This window comes from Brienomyrus brachyistius, chromosome 10 (genome assembly GCF_023856365.1).
Source record: "Brienomyrus brachyistius isolate T26 chromosome 10, BBRACH_0.4, whole genome shotgun sequence".
Taxonomy (NCBI): domain Eukaryota; kingdom Metazoa; phylum Chordata; class Actinopteri; order Osteoglossiformes; family Mormyridae; genus Brienomyrus; species Brienomyrus brachyistius.
In genome coordinates, this window is record NC_064542.1 from 25,890,420 (window position 1) to 25,914,740 (window position 24,321).

The following is a 24,321-nucleotide window of genomic DNA, read 5'->3' on the forward strand; positions in this document are numbered from 1 at the left end:
TAAAAAGTATTTTTAAACTTGTACATCAAATTCCAAAGGCAGCTTTCAAAATGATAGGTTGCTTACTGTATGTTGACATTATTTCATGGATATATATCGGGGGATTTCGACTTGGCTGATATTTTTGTAATATTTCCTTGTCTCGGAGTGAAAACAGAAGTGAGAAATAAATATTTAATTCTCAATGCCTCACACAGTGTTAGAAAGGCAATTAATGTTTCTGCTTCAGATTCAACGATCTGTAGAAACTGTACAATGCCAAAATATATTATCACATACACATACAGTAAAGGTAGGTATGTGAACCTCGGTAGCATCATACAACAAATGGGAGTTAAAGGGAGTTAAGCATAGGCGGATAGCTACGTTAAGACACGTGTTAAGTTGGGTCAATAGTCAGGAATTCTTGCAATGATATATTAGCTCCTCCTGAACACGTATTTATAATCGCAATTTTGACTGTTTTCAGCATTTGTAAATATAAGCTTATCAAAAACAACTGAAATGCAAGTAGACTGTCGAAACGAACTGAATAAGTAAATTAAATTAGTTGGCCTAAAGAAACTATATTATTCTAGAAAAAAAAGAAATGTTTAAATAAAATACTTATGGTAAATAAGTGCTTTTGACATAATTGCTAAGATAATCATGCATAAAGTATTTAAACAAGACTATGATTTACAACTACTACAATATAATATAAGTAGCCTAATATATATAGATGATTGTGTATATAGTTAGGCTGCATGGTTAGTCATTACATTACGTGTTTTTTCTTTATTGTGGACAGTCTTGCTTACTGTAGAGCACAGCGATAATTAAAGGGACAGACGGCTTCCGTATTAATTAAAAGGAGGAATTCGCCATCATCATTCAGGGACGCCAACCGGCCGTGCGGGGTTTCTGGTAAAAGCAGCGCCGCTGTCTTGCTATGACAGTTTGAGGTGACAGTGTAGCGTAGAGGGTGGGGGGCAGGGGAGGCACTTTCGATATGACCCGGTGCCGCCTGCCGCAGCACCGAAACGGCGCCTGTGTTCCGGAACGTACGTTTAATGCGGCCACACTTGAAAATGTTATGACACTGTAAATCACAACGGCAAAGCTATACATAATAACAACAGTTGATAAAACAATTGGGCTACCTTGCCGTTGCCAAGTTCGCCTAGTCGTTTTAAACAATAAAATCAAGTAAATGGCAGAATTAAACACACAAATAATTGATGTGACAATTTAATACGGCGGGGTCTGGAGTAAACCTAGTACCAAGACTGAGAAAGTAAGGCTCCGAGAGACTGACATTTGAAAGCACATGTTACATGACACGCAGATAAAGGCGTTCTCTCTTTTCTGTAGGAGCGAAAGGCGAAACAGTCCCCACTGCGCTTTACCCGGCGGAGCGCGGCCGCTGCACAGTCATGGCCGTCTCTCGATTTTACTGTGTCATGTGAGCCAGGCGCAAATCTGCCTCTATTAACTCCTCATTCTGCCACGACAGCGGCGGCTCGGGGGGGTGAGGGGTGTGTGTGTAATACGGCACCATTTTGCTGGTTTCTAAACCGAATCCAAAGTCAAATGGGCCAATTCATAGCAAATGTGTAACAACATAACAACATTTTCTAAGCCTAAATGAACATTTCATTAGAAATTAACCTGGAAGGCTACGTTAAAACTTATGTTTATTATTATTATTTTTTATTATTTTTCTTTTCTTTTCTTTTCTAAAAGTTTTGTAGAAGTATAGTGAATCAACAAGGATGTTTTATGTTTCACGTTGATCTAATTGATATGATTTGAATGGTAACTTTTTCTGTACTGGAAGGTATTACACCACTATTTAGGCTAAGGGGTATTAAGGTTTTCAAATAAAGACAAGGAGGGTGACAATAGTGTGACAGAATGGCAAGAGTTGTGCATGATGAAGGTGATTTGGTGATAACATTTGTATGTAGGTTTCACGTTTGTTTTGTTTTTTTTTTTTAGTTTGTTTTGTTTGTGTGCTTGAGAAAAACAATTGTGAACATGGCCGTTTCTCAGAGAGCTTGGTGATGGAGCAATTTGGGGTTTTTCTTCTTCTTCTCTGTATGAAATGATTTTGTTTCCAGGATCAAAATCTTCAAGATAACTGAGGGCTCTCAGACTTTGTGTGGGTGACGGACTGACGGACTGATATTCATTCTGTGACTCGCTCTGCGCCGTAACCTCTTCCTTACCACCTCTACTTACCAGTCACACAAATACACTCTGACACACAGGCAGCCAGGCCCCTACAGGGATAGTACTGTGTCTAAGAAGTGACTCCGTTTGCGAATCAAGTGGTAAGTGAGCAAACAAATGTACACTTTCTGCAGGGCTCTTACTGATTCTGTGCCCATTCACCTTCCTTGATGTTTTTCTTTGAAATTATAGTATGAGATCAATTAGAAGATAATTGAAACATGAAGTTTAGACATTGCTATCAGCTCTTAGATACTTTCGTTGTTTTCCGTGTGTTTTCTTGCTTGCTTACATGAGTGGATTGGTTCGTTTCAAAACCAGTACAGGCCTACTCCTTTGTGCAGTGTGTACAATGCATTTCATCCCAAATGATTCGCGTACGTTACACTCATTTCCATATTTCTATATTTTAGATTTTGTATTTTAAAGAGAAATGCATTATTCACTTTAACGATTAACATGGATCCGTACAAGGATTATATTTATTTCAGTGGTTCACTTAAACCAACCGCATTAAATCAGCTCACATATATATGTTTTCTATTTACTAATACTTATGCTAAAGTATCTGTTGTTGAATTGTACTTTTATTTTAATGGTTATTTTCGTAACTGCTACAGGAAAATGTCCAGCTATAGTGTTGATGCTTAAAAGGGTTTAAATGTTGGAATAACTATCGGCTCGTTGACATATTTTCTTTTATATATAGAAAAGACAGACCTACATGCTGAATTCTTCGAATGTTGATTCGTCATTGTCGTCGCCCTATTGACCTACGCACAACACACAGCGGCGAGAATTTCTGGTATAAGTTTGTTTCGTGGGAAATTAAATTGACCCACATGTTTAAGAGATTCTGACAAACAAATACATAAATATTGATTAAGTGATAAAATCAGACAGAATCATATATGCCTGATGAGTGCCTGCCTGTTCTGGAGCGAAAGCAGTACCGAGTCGGTATATAAATGTTGCCGTTTGCCAGGAGGTCTGTCTCATTTCACATGCAGCGAATCTTAGATGCAACGCAAAAGCTTCATCGTTACGATGACTCTGTGCACTTGCGTTTGCACATAAAAATCGTAAAAATACATTGCTAACATGGCAAAGTGTACTTCATCTGAAACATTTTGCCGCCCTGGTTTAACGAAGTCGTTCCGAAACATGAAAGTCATGATAATGATTACGGAGTGCGTCTTTTCACATTCTCTTTCTGCGTGTAACAGCAGGCTTCAATTTCGTAAATAAGATAGTCTGTTGAATCGAAATATCGTGTAAATGTTTTCAGTGCGAGGATGAGCTCTGTAGCGATTCAGCAGACATAGGCCTTCCTCTGGAACATCTTCTTCTTCTAATCCACATATCTGACATTTTAGGAGAATTCTAAGTCTTTTTTTATCATGCCCTACTAATACTGTTTTTCAGATACTTATTGTTACCAACAGTAAAAGCAGTTCTGTAGATGATGTCAGGTGTAGGCCTGTCTGCAACCATAATAACAGCCATTGTTTTGTTGGAAACAGTTTGGACTCTATACCATCCTCCGGCACAGTTACGCTGAACAAATTTTATTTGAATTGACTTTTGAGTCTGACATTCTACGTGTCTCTTGTATGTGTATATGGTCCTACCAGGCTGGCATAAATAAAACATGACAAAATCGGACACTTGGACAGTAATGCATAGATCAGAAATCACAAGCAGTCATAAATAAATGCAATGGGATGAGATATAACAGGGTGTTTAGTTACTCTATGTCTCTATATTAGTCTGTTATTCTATGTAATAAGAATGTGTTCGATCTCGCACGAGGCCATTCTGTTTAGTACAAAACTAGTGAAGCGATCAGTGTAATTTGAATGGTAAAGCAATTGGTATCAAACTGCATAGCTATTTGTAATTATCTTTGCACATACAAAAAGTACATCTATTTGGTTAATTTAAACAAAAAGCAGTTTTTAGATTTACAAAGATATTATAGCTGCGCACCCTAAGAGTACGTCATCACTGCGATGGCGACAGTGTCGGTATAGCGTAGGGATAGTCCGAGACCCCGAGTAATCAGTGGATTGTAAACATGGCTGATGGTGGTGGAATGAAAACAGCAGGAAAGATTCAAAACTGTCGCCATGAAGGAGCTGCATGTTGTGAGATAGACCCATTATCTGCTATGGGAACTCAACAGGCTCAGAGAGCAGATCCTTTGACTCAACGTCTATAGACCATTAAGCGTCTTTGAACTTGGCCGTTTGTAGTTATGCATTCATACATATTCCTACATGAGAGGATCTCGGCAGCAGCCATAGTTATATATCAATCATTACATTGTCATTGTTCTGTGTTTCTTTTCCTATAGTTTCCTATAGTCATCAAAAAATAGTTTTCTCCAATATTTAGAGCTTTTTATTAATGTTAAAATATTTCTGGTAATCCCAGAATGGTGTAAACTTTCATTAATTTTGTAGTGAATTGACATAATTTCTAAAATATTTGCTTTTTACTTCAATCGCAGCTATTTTGAAGTCCAGCGTGTCTTTGTGCTTCCTGCCCGAAACCTTGCAATGAACACAGGTATCTCCTGTGTGCAGGAGGGTGAGCTTCTCCTCCACACATGCACATGTCATATCGTTTTTGAATGACTGGAAACTACAATCAAAGGAATTTGTGAAATATTTCAGTAGATCATCACAGCATCGCGGCAAAGTGTGCATGAGTTTTAGTTAACATTCCGGCATCGCACAGTGTAACCAGTAATGAAGTACATTGCTCTTATATTGGGATTTGGCTGGATTTCAAAGCTTCCAGTGAAACAAAATGAGTAGCTAAAGCCGACCTCAGATAGATTACTGGGGTTTACCAGGATTCCAGTGCTCACAAGAAAGAATTAGGAATCATGTCATACTGCATTAGTGTCAGGATATACATATTCTCTATAACTGAATCATACCAGTTTGCATATGTGCAATGAGGTGTGCAAATAACAAATACATTTGGTTCCACAGAATAATTAAGGAGGCAAAAAAATATTTGGGGGGGGGCGGCAGTGTAGGGTTTATGTGTTTTGTTTTGCATCTGGTTTTATGTATCGCGTGACTTATCATTCTTTAACTGTACTTAGTGTAGAAATACATGAAATATTAAACCACCCAGTTATTCAGCAAATATTGTGCAAATATGCAAAGAATATTCCTATAGCAGGAGGGCGCGAAACATTTTCAGAAGTTTTGTGTTTACATTACTAACAAGATCGCAGGAACGCGATGAAAATCTTTACTAACATACCATAATGTATAGTGTAAATGCAGAGTGATGGCCTGTAATTTGTTGCTTTGCTGACACGTTTACAAGGTACATCATTCATTGCATGCGTTACTGGCTCGAGTCAGGTCCCTGCCAAGTTCCCAGCTCAAGGATATGACAGAAGGATACGTCTCTCTTCAAGAACTGGCAAGTCACAATACAAGGCAGTCACAATTTCTTCCCATAAAACCATTAGTCGCATATTAATTACACCACCATAAGATAATTATTTTCTGTAAAATCGTGAAACTGAATATGAATAAGAGATCTGTATCTTTTTTGCATCCATATGATGACAATATTTGGTGACAGTTATCTAGATGAAGGTGTATTTGGAAATGAAATGTGTTGCTCAAAATGCTACAGTTGTTAATATCAATATTCTGGAAATTCATGGTGTATTTCCAGTAAACACCATAATATAGTACAGTAAGGTAGCTATAAAGTGCATGTCAGCTCATAATCGAAAACATCACATCACCATTCTTCAAGTACATAAATATACAGTACTATGGAAATATCTTAGGCAGTCAAAGGAAATTACGTTTTAATGATATTACTGTCACATTGTGCTGTAATGATATCATGTTTGTCAAAGTGTGTTAGCCTAACCATTTAAAAAACCTGGCCAGTATTTACAGTAATCATCCAGGATACCCACATATTTGTTGACCCAACCACTAGCGTACAATGTGAATCTAATTAATACTTTATCAAGTAAATTATAAAATGAAGTTGATACATTAATTGAGAATTTCAAGGTGGTGAAATTTAACAAACAGGTAAATAAAATGGGGCTGGGAGCCTCCTGGAAGAAATTTTCTAGCAACTCAGCAAGATATCAGTAACTTTTTCTGGAGAACAGAAGAAATTCAGTTGGGTTTAGCTGTGCTACTGTTTGTTTGCGCACGTTTTAATCAGATTGTGTTTCCTTCTAAACAAATTTACACTTGCTGTTTTTCTTTGTTGGCTTAAGACTTTTGCTCAGTACTTTGTGTTTTCAAAAGAGGACAATATTTAATAAAAAAAAAAATCCATTCCATTCAAAATATATTGAAAGTACTATATTAGAAACATAAGAGACGGTACCGATGTCAGTCACCACAGGCTTGTCATACTGTGTAGATTTATAGAACCGTGGGTGAAGGATGCTATGATTGGCTAATATAAAAATGCTAATGAAATGTCTGCTTGTACATGGACAAAAATTCATAGAAATTGTCATGTCTTTTAGGTATCTTTGAGTTAGTCAGGATATCACGCCGAGCAAGTTTATGACTATGATTCGACAGATTTACCATAGTCTCCCATCCAGAGGCGTAGTGAGAAATTCTCGGCCCCTTGACAAACTGTCACCTTGGTCCGCCCGCCAGCCCTCTGGTACAGTGTCACTGAGCAGTGACTGATTCAGCATGTTTGGATCGATCCATTCGTTAGTCGGGAAATATTAGTTAACGCTCCTCGAACATTCATACATTGCTACGGCATTCTCCGTTGTTTGATATTCATGGTAACGGTTGCGCATTATTTCTAAGTCTAAATAGTTAAGACTTGCATTATATAATCGTATATTTTTACGGATTCGAAGGTCGCTGTGAAAGCCGGGCCCCCTAAATCTGCCAGGGTATCCATGTCCCTAATGCGCCTCTGCGCACGTCCCTGATACGCCACATCTCAGAGGAGTCTGACATTGTTACACACATGATTAAACCAGGGATGTGAGCGGATGTGTCAGATATCTTCGTTCTCGTTCTGTTTCTGCGCTGCGTTGAGGATAATGCGGCGCCCCGACCACCCTTGAGTTTCTCTGCTTTTATTGCTCTCTGAATTCAAAGGAAAGAAGGGACACTTGGGCAGTGAGCGAGCCGGACACAGAGCTTCTGTGCCGCAGGACTGAAAGAGCGATGCATCTAGGTGGGGAATCTATCCACGCCACACCCCTCCGACCCAACCGCCGCACCCCGGATCCACAGAAGCGGGAAAACAGATCCAAGCGTGCGGGAAAATTCAGAGGAACACTTGTAACCCTTTTACACGCGAAAATGCCTGACTACGCTTATGCGGGGTGCTCAGTTAAAGATGAGAATCGTTCGGTTGGTGATGGGTCGGATTTGTATGTCGAGCACTTTGACCGTTACAGTCTGAAGCCTCGGTATCCTCTTTTGTCTCATTTTCACAATGGGCCTTATTATGGTTAATAAGATAATGCAAACCTGTTTTCCTGCTGCTTCACTCCCACACTTTTTGTCAGTCTCAAATTTCTGAACAGTGACGTTGTCACTGAAAGACTATTCAGTTGCGCTGGTTAATACGCCAAAATCCCCCGTACCCCACTTTCCATCCAGCGGCCGTCTCTGCGGTAGTGCTTGCCGCTGACAGTTGCTATTGCCTTTCCCCTTATCTCTCCTGCGCTGACACCCCTCCCCATCTTCACTACAGCGATGAGAGCGAAAAAGAGGTGGAAAGGGAAAGAAAAAAAGTCCAGAGACTGATCTGGTGCCTTCCCCCTCCCCTGGGTTCTGTCTCTCGTTCTCGTGCTCTGATGTTGACATGATGAAGAACCAGAAAACTATGTACCTTCCTCCACACTGCTACCTCTTTTGCTCGCCTACCTGCATTCGTCCTGCCCCTCCTATGGGAGGCCCCTCACTCACATGCATTCTAGATCAGTATTTCCCAACCCGGTTCTCGGGGACTTCCAGATTTTTTGCAAAAATGTGGCCTGTCTGGCAGGGAGCTGGGAGGGAACGAAAAGGTGGACTGTCTGGGGTCCCCGAGGACCGGATTGGTCAATGCTGTTGGTCCCTCCCACTACCATCAATCCAACCAATCAGGATTTAGACAAAGAAGTTATATGGGGGGGTGCAATAACTCCAATATTAATAGATTACTAATAGAATTGAATTCAGATCAGTGGTCATTGTTTACACATCACAGCATACAACAACGAAATGTGTCCTCTGCATTTAACTCATATGTGACTTTGTAACATAGCAGGGGGCAGCTAATTCAGTGCTTGGGGGAGGGACCTTAGCCAGGGTACCTCAGTCGGTTGGAGATTCTAACCAGCAATCTTTCAATTACAAGTGTGCTTCCCTAACCATTAACCACCGCTGTCCTCTAATTATACTACAGCTATTAATTTTGCAGTAATATTTCAAATTAATAATAACACATTACACAACTGTGTACAGCTTCATAATTAGTGAAATTAATTCTGTAATCATTTTGCAGTTTTTAAGTGAAATACTCTTCCTCATAATTTTGACAATAGGAAATAGTTGGAAGATGAATGAATGGATGGATGAATGAACTACTCCTACAATACCAGGACGGACCGATTGACTTAAATCACTACTTTGTATTTTTGAATTTGCTTGATAAGGATAATTGTCTGATCAGCATAAAATATCTGCACAGCTTCAGTAAGGTTTGAAATATCCAGGGATACGGTTAGTCTGACCTTTGTTCTGCTGTTGTTTTCCCCAGTCATGTTCAAATGAATATATTTCTTTGTGCTGTTGGTACAAAAGTTATTCTTAATATGGACTACAGTGCAAGATTTATGAATTATTGTAAATGTTATTGAAATGTTATCAAACGAATCTGATAAAGGAAGAAAAAAGCAGTAATGTGAGAATAAAGATGCCGCCGTACGGTTAGAAGAGAGTCTCGGTTGGAGATTAGGTACCACGGCAGACTGAGGTTCCACAGTTTGGAGGTTTTCCTGGTTGACTTTTGCGCTGTTTTGCCAGTTCTGGGTCATGTTCCTGTCAGGTGACTAAATATGACCAGATATGGTAGCTCTAGTGAGGCTGGCAGTCACACAGATAAAAACCTTGTAAATGAGGCCCGCATGCCATGAATATGCGTCCTGCGTGCGTTGTGGCAAACACGCATGCTATACAATGAACGTGCATTTATGAAAAACTTTGAGACACATATAAGATTTACTTAAAAACTTGTAGAAGTGACATAAACGTCCTCACATACTGTAGACCACAGAGACTGTGAGTCATTCACCACGCGAGATTTAGGCTCTTGTAAACAATACATTGAGAAATACCACACCAAGAGAAATAAATGCACTCAGACACACTCACACACACACATCCGCACCGGCACACATGCGCGCCCGGCCACAGGTGCCCCCGGAGATATGTGTCATGTTAAATTTCATATTTGCTCTATATGTTGGAGTGTCTGACTGGCCGGCCCCGGAACAACAGGCCTTGGCTTTGCCCCTTTTGACATGTTAGAAGAGGAAGGAATGAGGCAGACGAAAGAATGGCAAACGGTAAGATGAAAGGGGAGAGGAGAGGAGAGATAGAAGAGCGTGATGCCAGGCAAAGAGTTCAGGCGCTGACTGCAACAAAATGCTATGGCTTGTTTTACTATACAAGATCATAAATATATAACTTTTCAGATACACAAAGTAGCTTAATGGTAGCCAATGACAAAGAAAATACTAGTGCGACAGCCCTCTAGTAATTAATGTTGCCTTTATTACTGACGGAAACATACGGGTCCAGCAAAGTGGGCATGAGAAACTGGTCTGTTAATGCCAGCCCACACAATGTGTGTTTTTCACCAGGCTAGTCAGATTATTCTGCCGTATATGTTTAGTAAGTAAATAATACTATTTACTGGGCAGTCTAGTTGTTTTTTCCTATGTATATTTTTACACCTGCTTCTCACAAACATCTCAATGGATCTTTATTTGGAGCGGTAGTTTCAAGTCGATGTTGAGACCGTTTGGTCTCGGTTGGGGCTGGTGCACCGGTAGGAGGACTCCCTCCTCAGCTCTCCCGCCGTGCGACTTTACGAGCAGGTTTCCTGAAGCCGGGCTTTGAGGCTCTGTGGTTGACAGTTCATACTTTCCTTCGCCTGTCTTTAAGTAACAGTGCCTAGGAGATCGGGGCTCAGGGGCCCAAGGCGCAGGAAACGATGACATGTGGCAGCGGTCCACCTCCTCTTTGCACCTTTTCCCTTTCAATGTTACCTTTTTAAAATTCATTTGTCGTTGCTTAGTGGGTTCATTTATTTATTTCTTCTATTTTTAAATACTTCTAATACTATTAGGTATATATTCATTTATCCAGCTGAAAGTATATTTTTAGTGCAGCGATTCCTTATTCATCCTACTCAAAGGGTAAAATGTTCCACCGCACATCTTGAACTAGTAAATATTCGTAATTCACGGGTTCAGTTAATTATTCATCATGCTGCCGTACCAGATAGTGCTTCCTCCTAATTCACATTGAACAATTTTTTAATTTTTCATAGTGTATTAATGGGGATGGAGGAAGGTGGTAGCCTTTCTTATTGATTTTACAAAATGCCAGTGTCGCGTCTGCTAGTCAAATTGCTATAGCAATAAGAGGCAGAGTAGAGAGGCAGGAGCAAATATAAATTGTTTGCCCCAGGATGTGGTCTCTGTTTGGGGGAGATGGGGGGGATGGGAAGGTGAGATGATCTCTATGACAACTGAGAATTTATGTTTTGATCCCCCACACCTGTCGCTGAATAAAGTGTGTGTCACTTTGGGTGTTTGTCTTCACGCAATGAGGGAATGGGGGTGGGTCTGAGTCTCTGTGCTTACATGCTTGAAGGAGGGACCAGTTAACTAGTTTGCTGGAGTTATGTCATTGAGATGGACGAAAAATAAGGGACATCAGAGGAGAAGCTGCATCCTAGAAGATGGGAAATGGAGGGATAAGTAGAAAATGAAGACAAGAAAAAGACAGGTGAGAGGTAGTGGAGGATGAGACAGACTGAGAGTAGCAGAAAGGTGAAAAAAAATGAAGGAACTGAAGACAAAAAGGTAAGAAGAGAAGAAAAATGTAAAAAATGACTAATCATTGTGTTAAGGAAAATGGAGGCAGAGGTGGTGACAAGCTAGAGAGAATAGGAGGGTTTCAATACAACCTCAACCTCAAGAACTTATGAACTACAGTATTCAGTCACCCCTATTACCTCGCTGCGTGAGTCAGAATGTGCGCTGGCCTATTTACATGAGAAAAAGGAAGAAAAAGAGGAGTGCATGAGATAAGGACAGAGCGAAACAATTCTCATCTGCAGGCCTTGGCCTCGCCATCATGCAGCGGAGTAGATACTCAACACAAACCGAACGGAATGGAAGTCACAACGTATGATTAAGCGTGAACATCACACTGAGCGTATGTTTGTTTTGAGCTGGCTGGCTCTCTGCTGCATCTCGTAATTCCTCTGTAGATTTCTGAATGTAGTCGCTGCTCCAGAAAACCAAAAAACACACGTTGGTAAAAAGGTCCAGGTGTCGAACAGGCAGAGCTGTTGGGGGGAGCAGATCGCGGGGAGCTGAGATATACGACAGCAGGATACACATAGCAAGAGTGATGTTTGGGGGGGGGGGTTAGTGAATACAGGCGCATATCAAAACACCTGAAGATTAAGGCAAGGCAAGTTTATTTATATAGTACAATTCATATGCAAGGCAATTCAAAGTGTTTTACAAAGGCAGAAGAATACATTTAAATAAAAGACAGTAAAATCACATTTAAAAGCCTGTAATAATAACAATAATAATAATAATAAAAAGCTAAATGCCAAACAAACAAATATTTAACCAAAAAGAAGTTTGTATTGACATTGTCTGTCTTAACTGATCTGATTTATTGAAAAGCTGCAGCAACAAACATTAAGCAAAATGGATTTTGCTGAAAAATACAGCTGGAACAGGCGTGTGAAGGGTTACCCCTCACTTCCAGTGACTAATGCGCAGCCCATTGTCGGAGTAATAGATCATAAAGACTGGGTATTCTGTATGACAGACTGCTCGAATGAAATACTGGCTACTTTTATTAGCCTAATATACGCATGGATTGAATTGCAGATTATAGTGCTTAGTATATGTGTGGTATATCATTTCGGCTGAGTTTCCGACAGCATATAAACTTTTAGGTGAACAGCGGATAAATGATCTCACTCTGTGTCGTATAAACCTGTGTAGCAAAAAAATAAAACGTGGCAAGTGCAGTAAATTTAGCCAGAAGTGTGTGCAGCACAAACTGAGAAGTGCAAGGATTACAGGGGTGGTCCGTTTTAAAATGTAAATATTAATATTTTACCTCGTGTCGATAGTAAAACTCGAGAGGCATCGCGGATTCGAAACTTCAGACGAAGTTATAGATTTTTTTAATTGATTGGATTAATTTTATGGAAGCCGGCCCACGATGTCGGCCTTTGACAAGTTCGCAATAACTCTGTAGAAATTCACATGCCCACACGGGAAATTATCCAACAAACTTAAGAATTCTACAAGGACAAGGACAGATCGAATAAATTTGAATTCAATGCAGCCATGTCTTAGAGACAATATTCTGCAATATTGCGCAGAATGTAATACAATAACACAGGATTTTTGTTGAGCGCAGTGACAGTGTCCTAGAATGGGAAAAGTGTCTTAATGATATTTATTGAGTAGATTTTGTTTCATAAGATATTGTGTTGTGTTCTGTTATATGCTCAAAATGATAATAAGTTCTGTTTATGGCTATAAATTTGAGTTTAAGTGTCGCAGAACTTTTATATACAAGAGTTACCATTATCATACGTGTGTCACAGACTGTAAATATACTGGACCAGTCAAAAGTTCCGACACGATAAGTCGCCTACAAAGGAAAGTGATAGTGTCACATCACATGAGCACCTGACTGTCACATAATCAACGTACCCTGAACCATCTCACCTTTTCTGTTTCAGCACCATGACTGTCCTGCACGCTCTCCTCTCTCTCCACTAGAGGGCACTACCACGAGCAGTCCATTACAATGGGGGACCGCACTTTTCAGGCTCAGGATAGCCCTTCGCATCAGGGACAGTTCTATCCTCAGGCCAAGGGACAGAAATCTGCGCAACATTTCTGCCATGACCCACTGGAGCCCCTGGGTCTCCTGGAGGGGGTGGCAGAGGCAGGCGGCTGCCACGGCAAACTGAACAGCTGTGCGGCGAGGGGTGATGGCGAGTGCATGTCTGAGGACGGCGCCGGGCTCAGCCGCTGGATCAATCCGCCGCTCGCCCACGCGGATGTGGGCGCCGTGGCTTTCGGGGACAAGCCGTTTCGTTCGTCAGAAGACCCGCCCGAGTGGCGCTCCACCTACCTCCACCACGGGACCTTTCAAGGGGCAATCGGGGGCTGTGAGCAGAAGCTGGACTCGTTTTCGGAAGCATTCCCACGGCGAAATGCCTACTTGTTCCAAAACGGGGGCCGGGGGGTGATCTTCACCTCGGGGTGTGGAGCTGGGAAAGTGAGCAGTCCCCCAGGCGGCCCGGCCACCCCCACGCCTCCTACCACCCACCCCTCGCCCCTCGTCCTCTGCTCTCCCCCCGCCTCTCTCTCGCTGCCCTCCCTCTCCCCATCCAAGAATGCTCCCCAGTTCCCGACTGCGCAGACAACGCCGCCTGTGCAGCTGGATGTTAACTTCAGCTCCTCCTCATTCTCCCCGGGGCTGCAGCCTTACTACCTGTCACATACGCACACAGGCCGCCTGCCTGGCACTGCCCCAGCTGGGAAGTGTCCCCCACTGCTCTGGCTGCAGCAGTCAGCTCACCCGGCCGGGCAGGCAGAACCTTTCCATCCACAGCACCAGGAGAAGAACTCTGACTCCTCTCTGATGTACCCAGGAGAGACACAGTTCCTGCAGAAACACTCTCTCCTCTCTCACCAGGACGAGTACAGCATCCCAGGTACTTGGCTTAGCCACTTTCCTGCTTAAATCTGCACTCCATGGGCACTGCCAGGTTATGACCGGTTAGCTTTGCAAATGAATGTTAAATCGGTTATGGCGGGTTGTGTTTCGTTCTAGTTAACCATCCATCCTGTTCAAGGGGAGGGTGGACGCAGGAATTGATCTGAGGCAGCCCATTGGTTCAGTGTGGATGGGATGTCAATAATGACAAATGTCATTATGCTGCTATTGCTATTAATGCTGCTATTAATAAAAGGACCCTGTATTGCCGAGGCCAGGGTTGAGTAACCTGAGCAGATGGCTGAGTGTGTAGAGGGACTCATGGTGCGGAGCAGTGGTTGTTATTAGAAAGCACTCGCTCGGGATTCTCAGTGGCAGCCTGCTTTTCAAGCCCAATGCAAAAGTGCTATTTTTGCTGTATGGCTGCCGGTTCAGCTTTGTACACCCACTCCTCTACTTTTCTCTTACTCAGATCACTGTAACCTTCAGACGCCTCTCAGTCCTCCGCCAGAGCAGTACCCACAATCCTGTGTGTCTTTCCTGCAAGATCCCAACCCAGCGCCCCCTGCTGATAACTCGGCAGCCTGGCACCTGGTCAGTACACTTCCTGCGGCAGATCTCCGTGACCTTGCTTCTGCTAAATGACGCTCTCGGCTGAACACTTAGACAATGACGCCTGAGTGAGCGGTTAATCGACTGAAAGTGGGTCAGATCTGACTTCTTCCTTTAGAGCTTGCAGATATTCCGCAGTCCAGCTGAGCAGCGACCTAGGCATGCAAAGATATGTAGATATGATTTTTACTAATCCCTGAAAATTATCAATGGCCATTAAAATGAACAGCGCCCAGCATTTCAATGCAGTCATGATTACTATGCTTAATTATTTGTAGCTTTTGCTGGAAGTTCAATACTGAGTAACTGAGTCATTAATGGTTAAATTGAAAGGAACAAACTGCACCTGTAACAATATGCTAATCATTTTACTTTGCTTATTGTGTTAGAATTTAACTTCCGTGTGTCTAGGGAATGATAGGTCTGTGAGTGTGACTCCTATTGTGTAATGTATTCAATCTAAGATTCAGTCATGGCTAATTAGCTGACAACTTAGCTTAAGCAAAATCAACATACAGGGAGACTTGGAGTATCAGGGTTCAGACGACCCACCGAGGATGCTTTCGTTTCCAGCTCATTTGAATAATTCCTGTTTATCTGCAGTCTGCCCTTTGACCTATTGTTTTCCATTTTGCTGTCCTCTGTTCATCCTCATTATACTGTCCATCACAATCTTAATGTTTGTTTGTTGGATTTATGTTGGTTTATGTTGGGTTATTGTCTTTCAAAATGTGTCAGCTGAGCATTTCAGCACCTCTATTAAAGTCTCCCCAGTATTTGCGGTAACCATCCAATTCACTCAAGTATTTATTGACTCATACCATAGCATGTTTGGCTAATCGGTACCTAATTAGGTTATTTAACTAATGGTAATTGATTAATCCAGCTGGTGGTGAGATTTAGCAGATACATGGAGTGGCTGAGGAGAGCTCTGGGAATCTAAGTGTTGATGTTCTGGCCATCTAAGGTGACATTGGTAAATTTTTGTAGAACAGACTAAATTCCTATTACTTTTTTATTGTGTTACTCTTTATTTGTGTATATTCTAACGTTAAACTGTGTTATTTTTCTAAGCAAATGTGCACTAGGAAATAAATACCTACTAACATGTTCTTTGATTGCCTTTTGACAAACGTTTTGCCCTATATTATATGCAGAATCCATCCATCCATCCATTTTCCAAACCGCTTATCCTATTGGGTCGCGGGGGGTCCGGAACCTATCCCGGAAACAATGGGCACGAGGCAGGGAACAACCCAGGATGGGGGGCCAGCCCATCGCAGGGCACACTCACACACCATGCGCTCACACATGCACACCTACGGGCAATTTAGCAAGTCCAATTAGCCTCAGCATGTTTTTGGACTGTGGGGGGAAACCGGAGTACCTGGAGGAAACCCCAAGACAACATGGGGAGAACATTAAAACTCCACACACATGTGACCCAGGCGGAGACTTGAACCCGGGTCCCAGAGGTGTGAGGCAACAGTGCTAACCACTGCACCACCATGCCGCCCCCTATATGCAGAATATACATATAAAATATGCTCCTTAAGGACCTTTTACATTTTTGACAGGAGACAGCAGACAGAGGTGGGGGCCAGCCCTGTGCCCCCCTGTCCACAGCCCAGTGCTCAGTGCCGCTGCTGACCTCCCCACCAGCTGAAGGCATTAAAGTGGGGGAAGAAGCCCGGCCATATCTGGAGTATCAGTCCACAGCAGGCTGGTCTCAGTGCTCCCTGGATACACAGGTAGTCGCGCTCATCATTTCCCTCCTGTCGCCTGGCTTTGGAGGCTGGCTGTAACAGCGCCTTGTGTCCCTGTCCCCTCTGTCCAAGCAGAGCACGCCCCCTTGCATCTACACCGGATTCTCCTTCTCCAGCATCCTCCAGGTCGGAAGAAGCCTGGAGATGAACTACGGTGGGGCACCCCCCCGCTACACCCCCAGCCCCATGCTGAATCCCCTCCGCAAGGGCTCGGGGCTCTACTGCAGCCTGCTCTCCTCCTCGAACCTCCGGCCAGGTGGGCTCCGCAAAGTCCCAGCTAAGCTTGTTAGCCTGGATGTCAGAGGGCGGGTGGTCATGTTGTCCTGGAACGTGCAGCTGAAACATTCAGTAGGAGCGACACTCTCTATTGCTGCTTGCGCTTAACGACAAATGTCACCCTCTGGATGGCAGGACACCAGGGAGGCTTCTGGTCTGCAAGGGAAGAAGAGTCTCCACGCCTGCCGTAAGTATGTCTGCTCCTGTTGCTTCTTCCGCTGCATTGTAGCAGCTTCTCTCTGCTGTCCTCAAACACTACAAAACAGCCACTGCCATCCTACACAAGGTCTGACGTGAAGGGACCTGTCCACCAGGTCATCTGCTTTACACTCCTACGCTTATTTGCACACACATCCCCAAACTGCTTGTACCCCACCTCTTGTCGTTTCACCCTTATTTATATACCCACATGTTTATTTGTTTGAATAATAGCAGCACATCGTCTTATTCTGTCTCTCTGTATTTATGTTCTAGTTATTGTTTTTTCTATCTGTTTTTTTGTTGTTGTCTTGAGCAATTTAAATTGTATACAGCTGCCACCACCAGAACAAATTGCTTGTGCTTTTTTTGTACATGGCAAATAAAAGGATTCTGATTCTGACCATTTATGCGAAGCTTTAGGCCTGATTGCAAAGAGAACCAGCTTGTTAAACAGACGATGCTTCTTGACAGTCACGTTGTCTGATGCGTTGACCTCAGAAGACAAACGAATGGAAACTTGAATATAACTCACCGCTGTTACTGACAGCGCTGTGATGTGCAGGATACTCAGTTGGGCTCTATTGCAAACCCTTGTGGTCTTCAAATGAAATAACATGTAATTGTCCACACAATTACGAACCAAGAGTTCATCAGAGCTTGTTCATTAACTATCCCATTATCCACGACAGGCCTGTCTCTACAGCTTGACAATTTACTCTTGGCACTTAGACTAAGCACCTTGCGTATCACCTGATATTTGAGTCATCATTCTTCGAGTTTAATTACCGGACTGGTGAGCAGCTCATCGCTCTTCCCGGACTCTGACGAGCTGCTGGAACCTGTCTGATTCTCCTTCAGGCATGTGAACGTGGGTCCGCAGTACCAGGCAGCGCTGCCCCCCCTGAGGAACAGAGCGGACATGGACACCGGCCCTGCTGAAACGCCTGCGGAAACACTGCTTTGGAAACCCTGGGTAGAGCTGGAGGAGAGTGAAACCACGCAAGAACAAGGTAAAAACTGGTGCTGAATTGCAGTGGATTCATTTATCTGACACTTTTATCCAAAAATCTTTACAGAAGAGGAAAGGGTCATAATATATAAGTGCTCCCTAGGACTTGAACCCATAAGCTAGTACATCATTTTTAGTACTATTCTGGTAGTGTAATGAGGCAAGCTCTTAGAAAATATGCAGTGCTGGCATGTTTGAAAATGGTGCCTCATCTGTGTACAGTACAGCATGCGAACCATGTCTCACTGTGTTACCCTCCTGTTCGTCAGTGGAGATTTTTTTGGACCTGTGCAGTTCCAGTGCAGTGCCAGGAGGTGGCACTAACGTAGAGCTTGCCTTGCACTGCCTCTCCCAATGTCAGGGTAACACTATGGTAAGAAACCAATTTCCCGCTAACAGCTCTCTGTTCATTTGCTTAACTCTTAGCAAGTCACTTGAGCATCCATTTATTTTTAGCTTGCATCTTGTACACTGCATTCAACGGATACTTTAGTTATGTGTCCGCATTGCTCATTACCTCAATTTCCCATAATTTTTATTAGCGTTTGTGCTTTTTTCATTAACCCAAGACTCCTTTAATTTTTTACTTCTGAAATTGCAATCTTCTCTCACCGTTGTACTAATAATATCCAGGTACTTCTTGAGACATAGTTTCTCTCTCCCTGCCTCCCTGTTCTCTATGTTTTTCATTCAGGCCGCTGTGGAGATGTTATTACTGTCTACCCCTTCACTGTCAGAAGACTACCATTACTGTGGTAAACACATAACCTGTAACCTTCTGTCATTCACCTCTTATTTTTCCATTAATCCTTTCAGCCTTTCACTTGTACAATCTTGTAATGAGTGTTAGCTACGCGACAGTTAATAAAACAGGTACTGGGACTGTCGTGACTTGAAATTCTGCCCCTGTTCTTCGTGGATACTGTGTACTTTAGACAATATATCAGATTTAAGTAAGAGTCAAGATCCAATTTTGATATTTTCCTGGAAATCAATGTTATTTGCGAGATAAGAAGTGAGGAACAGGGATTACAATGTTGCAAATTGATAATGGCTTAACCCATCATCCAGGCGTAATACAGGGTTATATTTAAAGGGTAAATATCAGTGGTATGGCAGGGCAATGGGGGGAGTTAGTGTTACCGAATAAAGATTTTCAGTGAATTTTTTTGGTTTATTTAAAAAATAAAAAACTAACTAAATAAAAGTTGATTGAATTACTGGAACCCAAGAAAAGGGTGAGTGGTGTGCTGTGCTCCTCTAATCCTGCTGCCTTTCGTACCAGGCAGTGACGTCTGGATGCTGAGTGAGCGACGACTGTTTAATAAAGCATTCGCCATCTACAGTAAGGACTTCAACCTGATACATAATATGGTAATTTCCCTTTTCTCTAGAATTTATAAGCCAGGTTTGAAATGGTGGCATATACATCACTGCTGGCTCAACTCTTTTACTTTCTTTGCAGAACATAATTTATATTTTCATCATTAAATTACAAACATTATATTACTCAGACTCTGATCTTAAGAGCCAGTGACGTATGCAACCTCTTATAACGTTCGGCCATGTATGAACGTAATGTGTCAGGTGAAGACCAAGCGTGTGTCCCAATGTGTGGAGTTCTACTACCTCTCCAAGAAGCTTCCGGAACAGCAGAAGAAGCAGAGGGAGAGGGAGAGAGGGGTAGAGGGAGATATGAGCGGCGCGGCAGACAGCGGTGTAAGTTTAAATAATCGGTTTCGCATTCGTGGCTAATGCTAATGCTAATGCTAATGCTAATGCCGCGGATGGAATCACGTTTCTCAATGAGAATTTCAATGAGAAAAGCCTCCATCTTCATGCAGAGCCTTGGATTCTGGTAGCTACAACCTGTCAGACTTGGCCTCACACAGCACAGCATGCTCAGCCATAAATCACTTCGAATTGCTTTGTAAACAGATTTACTGGCCAAGTAACTGGCTGCTCCTGTTTCATGAGACCATTTGTGTAAAGCATAAAGAATGCCGTTTGGCCCAGTGCTTGAAGGTCATGCTTTTGGACCATTAACAGGCATTACCGATCTCGGAGTCAATTCTCAGACCGCCGGTGATGGATGGCACGGTCTCCAGCAATGCCCTGGCCACCAGCTTTCCCTGTAAACAGTGTGGAAAGTAAGTTTCATCATCTGCGTTCCGCTGTTTAGATGATGCTTATCGAAACCATCATACCAGCAATCTAGGTAAAATAAAGCATGAAATCAATCAGCTGATATGTGACGTGAAACAGCAGAAGACGTGTATAATTACAGGTAGCATGAGGTGATGTTTGTCTCGCCTCCCCCCAGAATGTTTTATAAAATAAAAAGCCGTAACGCCCACATGAAGATCCACAGGCAGCAGCAAGACGACTGGAGGGAGCGGGACCAGAACACGGTGTTCGCCCAGAACCTCACGCAGGCCCGGCTGGCTTTCCTGCAGAGCCCCAACAGCCACGTCGGTGCTGTTAGCAGCCCCAGCCTCAGCTCCTCCGGGGTCCCCCTCTTTGGCCCTCCACATCCAGTGTGGGACCCCTTTGATCTCACCTCCGATTCCAGCACCTTCTATTATGACTCAGAGGGGAAAGTAATGCTGGGTATGACAGGAGGGGCTAAGGGACAGATTCGCTGGGAATGACCGCCCTTTGGTACCGACGCCCTTAGGGATGCATATCAATGCATGTTCATAACAGTATTTTCTCAGTTAGGGCAGGTTCTGTGGCTCAGCCGCTCCTGACGGCACAGTTCGAGACGTAGTATATGAAATATGTGAGCTTTCAGAATCTATGAAATACCATAAATTATGTATTATCTGAGCTGTAGAAAAGGTAGTGAATAACAAACACAGCGCAAAAAGGAGGTTCATTGTGAATAGTGCCTGAATTTGCCATCGATCATTTGTAAGAATAATCTATCCTTCTCAGAAATTAATTAGTATTATTTTAACGGCTTTAGACGGCTTTGAGCGGCTTTAGGTAAAGGTAAAAACGTAGATGCCCAGAGTGGACAGCTCTCATTGAATTATTATTGATTATTATGTTCAGTATTTACATTATTTATTATAATGTTTGTAACGGATGGCTTTAAATAATTTTGATGTTTCCATTGTCTTTATGTTCTATTGACTGGCAGCTTTAAATGGCACGAGCCTCAAAAGCTATTACGGAAATTGTATATGGCAACATTTTTATACATTTACTTTGTACTTTTTGTTAAAATGCCAACTGGTTGCTGGGAAAAAAACTTTTTGTTAAGAAACTTTTGTTCGTTGTTACATAACTGTGATTAAGGAAAACCGTGTACAGTCTAGAATACTAGAGGTTGTATTTTACCTTAAACATGACATCCTGAGAACATGTATTTTCTTGATACCTGTAGAAAAAATATTTATTTTAAGTTTTGATACATATTACAAAAAGAATTATTCATTAAATGTTCTATCCCGACAATTATATTTGTGTTGTCACTCAAATTTGTATGAGTAACATTGTACACGCGCAATATAGATGATGAGATTAAATGTATCCCAAATTTCTGCGTCAAGAATAAGAGGCCACATGTCTGCGGGCTACCAATCATCTTCCCAGTAATAACCACAGCATCTGCCCTAACTGCACTGAAATAGATGATGCGTTACTTGCAACAGTTTTGCAGAAACCGGGGAGCCAATGAACCGGGTGCCGGGACACTCCCCACCAACCATCTCCCCTCGCCTCCTGAAATCCCTGCCCGGGGAGGCTCGCTCAACCCCGGCCTTCACTGAAAGTCGTCTTACCCTATTCGAGTCACAATCGTGTGCAAACGTGGGCGGATCTCTCAGATCCAGGAACAGGGCGGTGCGGTTCAGCCGCAGACGAGCTGTCAGAATCGATAGGTGGGCGTTGCACCGTCATAATGTTCTTCAGGCTTGTAAGGTGACATGTTTCGCCGATGGTTAGTGTCTTCTGTTTGGTCCAAAAGTAAGGGCTCCCATGCGATGAGAACGTTTCGTATAACCGGGGGGAAACATCTCAACAGTCGATCCACCTACACAAGATTTATCCAATAAATAAACCAGTATTACAGTGCATTTGCAGTCGTCACCTAAGCTAGCGTGCACGAGCTGTCTACCTTTTATGTAAAGTCCACAGTCGTGTAGGAAGAACACTAGTTATTTGTATGATTTGCCTTTAAGTGCGGTTAATCATAATACATTTTTATAACAATTTTATACGGTAAAAAATGTTAGCTGTCCTATAATGGCTTTACCGCCTAGCGCAAATTAGTATAGGCTGCGTTTTATTGGCAAATGCTGTGTTTACCTAAAAAAATATACATTGGCAAAGTATTTTCGCAGATGCTACAAAACAGCTTAACCGCGCTGGTTATAGGCAGACATGTAACGGGTATCGTGGCGCATCATCCGTTAGAAAGCTAAAGGCAAAAAGGTAAGTGTCTATATGCCTGGTGTAGGTTCGGACATCCGCGCAAAGCATGGATGCCTTGCTGCGTTAAATAAGTGAAATAGATCTATGGCTTCTATCAATAGCACATCTGGGTTATTATATATTACTTGTGCTTTGATGTGACAAGTTTCCCAAACGGATGTTTTTATTTGTTTTTATAACAGATCCCTACTTATTTGTTAAAAACAGCATTCACATGAAAATACCGGGGGAATTCTGAACAATTTCCAAAAGTGGCGTAACAATTACGTCATTTAATGTAAGCAAAACTGCACGATTAAAAAATCGCTTTAATTTTGTCACACCGTTGCTTTACTGCTTCACTAATTTTGTTTTCATAAAGAAAACACAAGGAACAGAAAATCTTTTGGGCGAGAAAATTGTAAAGCGGACCACCTCACTGTCGACTTGCAAAGTAACATGAAGTTTTGTGCACGCAGATTCACATTTTCTACGCGAACGTAAAGTTTTGTCGCGACAGATAAAAAAAAAACGCTTACAAGTTAACACTTGTATCTAGATAATTTGCATGAAGTATTGCAGTTTAGTAGCATATCAATTTATAGAAACCAGTTAATGTCTTGGATTAGTACAAAATTTCCACACATCTAAGCTATTGAATAAAATGCATTCCCCGATGAAGATCTCTTTATTGGGAGTCCAAAGCACGTAGATAGAGCTCTATTCATTTATAATTATTATCATTATTATTATTATTATTAATAGTAATAATAATGATAATAATAATAATAATACGTAATATTATTATTGTTGTTTACTTTTAATTGAAGACTTGTTTCTTAGTTATCACAATTTCTATTTAACAATTCTGGGTTTAATTTAATTATATTACCCTTCTACGGTTAAATATATTTCTCATCTCACACTGTGGAGTCCACCTGCAGCCAGAAGAGTGTTCTTGTTAGTGGAAAAATATTATATTGGCTTTTAATTGCAGCAAAATACGTATTAATTCTTTGGTTGTCCTTAACATAAGTTTCAAAAACAATGGCCAATCATGAACTGGGTGTACCCGAATAGTAAGCGATTATTCCGTATTACATCATGTTATTACTTTGCGATTTCGTGTGATGAAAACGTTTCAAGCAGACAGCTAAACTGAGAAGCGCATTCGCCGTAAGAAGAATTCTCTTTAAAAGTGTCACTCTTTAACCAGCTCCACCTTTGTGGTGTTTGTTTAGGAATACTTAATTAAAACCCATTCAAAACATCTTCTACAATACCCATCAATCACAAGTGGACTTTAGCGCACTTTGGCAATGTCCAACTAATATCAGAATTGTGAGCGTGTCATGTTTTCCTTGGTTAAAGAAAGCGATTAACTGAAAAAGACCACCGCTGCAGGAGATAGAAGGGGGTTTTACAGAATAAGATTCTGTAGTTAGATAAAGTACAGAGGATTGGTGAATCTCTGTGATAAAGCCACTGCATTGGTCCTCCCACACTCCTCTCACACAGATTTCTGCCCTTCATCCAGGTACTTGTTTAGCAGAGTTCAGCTGTGCAGCTCGATTTCTTACTGCTCTCACACGTTACTGGTTTGACCAGTTTGCTGCCATGCCTGATTATTGTAGCAGGGCACTCCCTCATCTGTACAGCACAGCTGTTTCTGCTGTGCCAGCCCCCCTGCCGATGAGAATATGTGCTAACCTGCGTTAAGGGCCTTGGGCTGAGTTCTCCTCGCCTACTGTGCTCTGCCACGCCAGGATACCCTGTATGTCCGTCCGCAGAGGGC

General features: G+C 42.2%; 1 protein-coding gene across 3 annotated transcripts; it reads left to right on the forward strand.

The window, feature by feature from the left end:
- The first annotated feature begins 1,676 nt into the window (after positions 1-1,676).
- On the forward strand, positions 1,677-21,572 carry LOC125750978 (transcriptional-regulating factor 1-like). 3 transcript variants are annotated; one of them, XM_049029369.1, is made up of 13 exons: positions 1,677-2,315; positions 13,258-14,241; positions 14,716-14,837; positions 16,433-16,606; positions 16,697-16,877; positions 17,033-17,084; positions 17,957-18,108; positions 18,377-18,480; positions 18,802-18,862; positions 19,393-19,481; positions 19,695-19,826; positions 20,157-20,257; positions 20,431-21,572. In XM_049029369.1, the coding sequence occupies exons 2-13, from the start codon at positions 13,326-13,328 to the stop codon at positions 20,756-20,758; spliced, it is 2,412 nt and encodes an 803-aa protein (XP_048885326.1). In that variant the 5' UTR covers positions 1,677-2,315; positions 13,258-13,325; the 3' UTR covers positions 20,759-21,572. The 3 variants fall into 3 exon arrangements, with proteins under 3 accessions (XP_048885326.1, XP_048885328.1, XP_048885329.1); XM_049029371.1 differs by lacking the exon at positions 1,677-2,315 and adding an exon at positions 8,789-9,811; XM_049029372.1 differs by lacking the exon at positions 1,677-2,315 and adding an exon at positions 11,160-11,338.
- Positions 21,573-24,321: the final 2,749 nt, after the last annotated feature.

Excerpts from the sequence above, each read along its gene's own strand:
- LOC125750978 (XM_049029369.1), top strand. The coding sequence starts at position 13,326 with ATGGGGGACCGCACTTTTCAGGCTCAGGATAGCCCTTCGCATCAGGGA. Across the intron at positions 18,109-18,376 it reads TGAAACCACGCAAGAACAAG|TGGAGATTTTTTTGGACCTG; the intron begins GTAAAAACTGGT and ends CCTGTTCGTCAG. Across the intron at positions 20,258-20,430 it reads CCCTGTAAACAGTGTGGAAA|AATGTTTTATAAAATAAAAA; the intron begins GTAAGTTTCATC and ends GCCTCCCCCCAG.